Source organism: Phalaenopsis equestris, unplaced genomic scaffold (assembly GCF_001263595.1).
Source record: "Phalaenopsis equestris unplaced genomic scaffold, ASM126359v1 Scaffold001307, whole genome shotgun sequence".
In the NCBI taxonomy this organism is placed as follows: Eukaryota; Viridiplantae; Streptophyta; class Magnoliopsida; order Asparagales; family Orchidaceae; genus Phalaenopsis; species Phalaenopsis equestris.
In genome coordinates, this window is record NW_018165746.1 from 104,624 (window position 1) to 109,929 (window position 5,306).

General features: G+C 35.2%; 1 protein-coding gene across 1 annotated transcript; it reads left to right on the forward strand.

The window, feature by feature from the left end:
* The first annotated feature begins 1,395 nt into the window (after positions 1–1,395).
* Positions 1,396–4,877, forward strand: LOC110033903 (CDT1-like protein a, chloroplastic). Its single transcript, XM_020738062.1, has 7 exons — positions 1,396–1,790; positions 2,284–2,403; positions 2,523–2,757; positions 2,852–3,526; positions 3,615–3,816; positions 3,908–3,998; positions 4,521–4,877. The coding sequence occupies exons 1-7, from the start codon at positions 1,441–1,443 to the stop codon at positions 4,576–4,578; spliced, it is 1,731 nt and encodes a 576-aa protein (XP_020593721.1). The 5' UTR covers positions 1,396–1,440; the 3' UTR covers positions 4,579–4,877.
* The last annotated feature ends 429 nt before the right edge of the window (positions 4,878–5,306 follow it).

Sequence of the window (5,306 nt, forward strand, 5' to 3'; positions counted from 1 at the left end):
TTCTATAACTGCTCTTTCCTTTACGTAACTGTACAAAACTCATCTCTATAAATATGAGAAAAAAATACAAATAAAGAGGGCTCTCTGGTTCTCTCTACAATGAATTCTGGAGTTATTCTACTCTTTCTTTTTTTTTCCTTTGTCATGTTCTAACTCTCGGGGCGTGTTCATAAAAGACAATTCAAGATTCAATAGAAACTATAAAGAATATTATAAATAAACAAAAAATGACCTCAAGAAAAAATTAAAAGGTGACACGCTATTTTTGTAGCCTAAACTTCTTAGACTGCGAGAGAAGAACTGGGGATAGTAAAGGGCGATCGTCATAGTCGGCTTGCAAAATATAGTGCAAGATTCCTTTCGATTTGCAGATGGATATGATTATATTATATAATTAAAACAATCATTTGATTAAACATGATATTATTGTAATAATTAAATTGAAAATTTTTATAATTAAATTAAGGTTCATCCGAATTTTACTTTTAGTAAGCTTGTAGTTGAGAAAAATATTTCGATGAAATGAGCTTAGTCATACTAAAAATATTTGTTCTAAAGTTCAAATGGTCCCAAACCAAACACATAAAACATTATTTAAATAACTTGTAAATAGACCTACATTATTTAAGTGAAGGGAACCTAAAATAAGGGAGAGTTTATATTTAAATAACCATAGAGCTTTGTCTTTTAATTAGTGATCACTACTATTAATCATTTTATCATTCCTCAATCAATATTACCATCATTATCCCCCAATTATCATTGCCTAATAGTTGTCGTTTGTTTGATTGCTATCCTTCATGAACATTTTATTTTATAATTGTGGAATCATCATCATCTAACTATCATTGTTATTGGCTTACTATATTTGATCCTCCATCATCATCTCATGATCTCCTTGCTGCCACTATCCATAGATGACACTTATATCTACAAAATAACATTTGTCTTCTAATTATCATCACCAACCTTAATTACTTTTCTAATATGTTATCTTAGAATCACAGTTTAAGCTAGTGACCCATATTTATAACCCTATCTACTCTAATCAACGAGAAGATGAATTATTTAAATTATGATAGGCCTCATAATTTTTTCCTCTTTCATGAAATTTCATGTAAAAATATTATGTATCTTTTAAATACTAAAAATTATCATTCTGTTGCCACAAAATTAATATATATATATATATATGTTTTATTTATTTATCATACAAATAATTCCATTTAATCTTTATGAATATTTGACGCCATAACTGAATATCATGCCCCATCCCGCACATGCCGGGCGCCATCGTGGTGGACGTGCAAGCTGCAACTGACGCTCCCGCCAAAATGTAACGTTATAACCCGCCAAGTCCCTTCCCATCCTGGTAATCTTCCCTCTATCTGCCTCTTCTTCTTCCCTCTTTGCCACTTGAGCTGCTCTCTACCAACTGAGATGGAACCCCTAACGCCTTCTGGTTTCTCCGGTGATATCGAGAAGCAGAAGATGCCGTTAACTTCTCCTCTTCGGCATAAGGCTTCATCGGTTAGTGTATCTGCTTCAGAGGAGATCCCCACGCCGGAGAAGCCAGCACAGCTTCCTCGGCGTGCCGGCAGACGGAGCCTGCCCTTTTCAATCAGCGACGCGCGTCGGGTTGCCATGGGGCTACCGATGCCCGGAAATCAATACTCCAGCCGTTCGGATCTTCAGAGATCTGATGGCGAGCCGTGGCAGAAATCTCAATCATGTTCCGAATCGATCACCTCGTCCTCAGCCGCAAGAAACACTGAGAAGCTTTCGGAAAAGTAGGATTTTGAGTTTTTCCCCGGTCTTTTCAGTGGTTTTCTGAATCTTTACTTTTTATTTTCTTTAATTTTGCAAAGTGAAAACTGAAGTTAAAATTAGGGTCTTTTATTTATTCTACATTAATGTAGATATTTGCCCAGTTCTAGTATCATGAAGTGGTTTGATCGAACCGTTGAAAAAGGCGATTCGAAATTCCATTTTGTTCTTATTTTATTCTTTCACTGCGATATTTCATTTTATTTTTTGATGGTTAATATGTAATCTGTTTTGGAAATGATTAGAGGGTTTTGTTAATTTTATGTGGGTATCCAACTGTCGAAGAAGATATTTCAGTTAATAAAGAATAAGATTAACTGGTTATGAAAATTTTTTAATGTCTTTATGGTGTTCTATTCTCTTTGAAGGATTTTTTTTTAATCTTTGAAGTTTCATTTTTTTCTTAATTTCCTCTTCAAATATTTAAACTTAAATAATCTCTTGCTTTATATGCAGTTATGAAATTCTGGCAGAGTTCTTCAATTGCTTGGACTGTTCAATCCGATTAGTTCGGCTGAAAGGAGCGTTGAGTTCATTTACAAACATCAGTGCTACCATACAACGTTTAACAGAAAGGTACATGTTTTGTTTAAGAAAAAATCATTTCTATTCATGCCTTATAGTTAGTATAGTAATTTGGATTATATTTGAGCAAAGTGCTGTAAATTAATCTTCTTGTGTTCTGATTATTTCAGGAGCTTTACTTATAAGCATTTAGCACAAATGAAGCATATCCTACCTGAAGCAATTTCAATTAAAAAGGTGCTTTTGTTTGACGAGGCTACCTGCTGCATGAAGCCAGAACTTCAAGTTTCTCTGCAACCAGAGGCAGTAGAAAGCAACCTGAAACAGAAATGGGAGAGTGCACATTCAGCCTTAAGAAAAGTTTTCAGAACGAGGCTTGTCCAGTTTGCTAGAGAACATCCAGAGGTACGGATCTCTTGATTTATTTGATGCTTCTTCTTATTTTCTTGTGGCATAATCTGATTATTTACTGAAAAAGGTTTCTTTTCGCTGCTTTCAGGAAGATGACATCCCGGAAGAAGCACTGCCACATCCTTTTGGTTTCACAAAACCAAGCATGTCCACTGAACTTAATAAATTAGCCCCTTCTATTCCAACCGGATCATTGCCCACTGCCCAAAAAGCCGAAGCTTTAACTAAAGTTTCACACTTCTCTTCATCTTTCCAGAGGAGGTTTTCTTCAAGATCTCCATGTTCTGATGAAATGAAAACTCCTCTTGCATCCTTGAGTGATGCTGCCACTAATGTTGATTCATTAGTTTCCAGTTTTCCATCCCCTGTTAAAATTTCTTCAAAGCCTCCACTTTACAAAAAACCAGTGCTTTCTTTTCCCAGTAGAAGACTCTTGACGTCAGAAGAGGATTCAGAAATGCTGACCAGTGTACACAGCAGCATTGCAAGTGAAATAACATCTTCCGAATCCACTCCAGTCAAGGGCATTCTATCTTCTGCAAGGCTAATGACCCTTACGCCAGACCTTCACACACCAAAGAGAAATCACACATCCACAATCGATGAGACTCCACAAAAAGCTGTTGTGAAACGGGCAACTCGAACCAAATTATTTTGGACTCCAAGAAAGAATGTGGAGTCAGATGTTGCAGAAAACTTATCTGAAGCTTCACTAGTTGAAGATGATGTTCTTGGTTTTCTTCCAGAGTCACTTCTACAAGATGTAAGTCTATTTAGATAACTTTGAGGTTGTAGTTTTTCATCCTCTTCAATTTAGACAAGCTCTTGAATATATTATCATCTGTTTGTAGATAAGGGAGAAGGAAAAAACTGCGATGGAGGAAAAGGAAGCCAATGCAGCTGAGGCCAGGCTGCGGAAGAAGATGATTGCAAGTTTGCCTAAGCTTTTTGATTCCATACTCCTAATATTTCAGACGGGGAATAGATCTGTAATTACAAAGCGAGAGCTTGTTCACAAGATTCTTTCATATAACTGCAGTGTAGTTGATAGAAGTAAGACTTGATTTGTAATGTTTTGTGTTCTTTGATACAGCATATTAATGCTTAATGTTGTATAATATTTATTTTATTTGATGTGCTTCAGATGAAGTTGAACAGCAGTTGGAGTTATTGGAGGAATTAGTCCCAGATTGGATTTTGAGGAAGACAACAATTTCAGGGAATGTCCTCTATTGGTGAGTTTCTTATATCATCCCTTCTTTTGTGCGCTACATGTCTGGGATGGATTACTAATTTCATGGAGGGCTCATTTGGTTGTTTGAAGCTAAACGTTTGGGGCATTTACATACATGCCACACAATTCTTATGTATTTGCATATCTAGCACCTGAACTTTCATATTTACATGCTCTACACTCAAATTATCATTATTATTAACTTTTTAATTTGAAAATAGACTTTTTCATGCATAGGTTTATAACACAAAAATGTTATGAGTGTAAATATCAAATTTTCAGTGCTAGTATGTGAATACATAAGAATTTTGTGACATGTAAATTTCCCTAGAAAATATGATCGGAAACAAAGTAAAATTTGTTAGATCCATTATTTTATTTGGACTTGGTTAGAGAATTACAATCTATATAGGCATGTGAAGTGCATTATTCAGAGCATTAACTATGTTTTGTGCAACTGTTTACAAGTTGAGATGCAAAAAAGACCTCTATGACCATTCTGACACATTGCGCTTGTATTCAGTGTGAATAAAATGTCAAGCACACAAGAGATTCGGCAGAGGCTTGCAGTAGCAGAGTGAACCATTGCGCAGAGTACATTTTGCTGATTCAGAGTGATGTTAAGTTTGCCTTGCGAGCTTGGAATGGAGTTCTGCAACTTTTTTCTGTAATTTAACATTAGTGATGTAGTTAGTGGTCGCAACCAAGAAGAAACCAGATGAAATATTGTATATTTATTTGGTGTAAGCTATAGAAAAATCTGTCTCTCATGTAGCATGTGGTAGTGAGGTCGTCCTTGTTCAATTTTTTATCAAAGCAGCCCATCCCTGCTTGTTAGTTGTATAGTGTATGCGTCTTGACACTCAAATTTTACATGAAAAATGGGAAATTTAATATTGGAAATTTCCTCCAATCTGCAAAATCTCTTATATTTTATCTTTTCCTTGCTAGCAATATTGTATGGTACACTTGTGTTGAGGATGACGTTTTGACGTACCTGCTTGTGAGAGATTTGAATAATGGCTCATTGTTTTTCTTGTTGATGCAAAAAGATCTGGTTTAAGGGATGTTTTAATAATCATATTATAAGTTTAGGTCGGTTAAATTTTTCAAATGAATTAACAAGAGTAAAGGCAAATGTGAAAATTAATCTATTGCTTTTGTTCGTTTGGGTGAAAGCTCACGATGGAGCCATATGGTTTGAGAGTTTAATTTTGATACTCAAAAAGACAAGCTGAGTGCTTAAAAAGTTGTTTATTGACGGCTTCCAAAAGTTTGATTTTCAAGCACAAACGACATCATTTTAAAA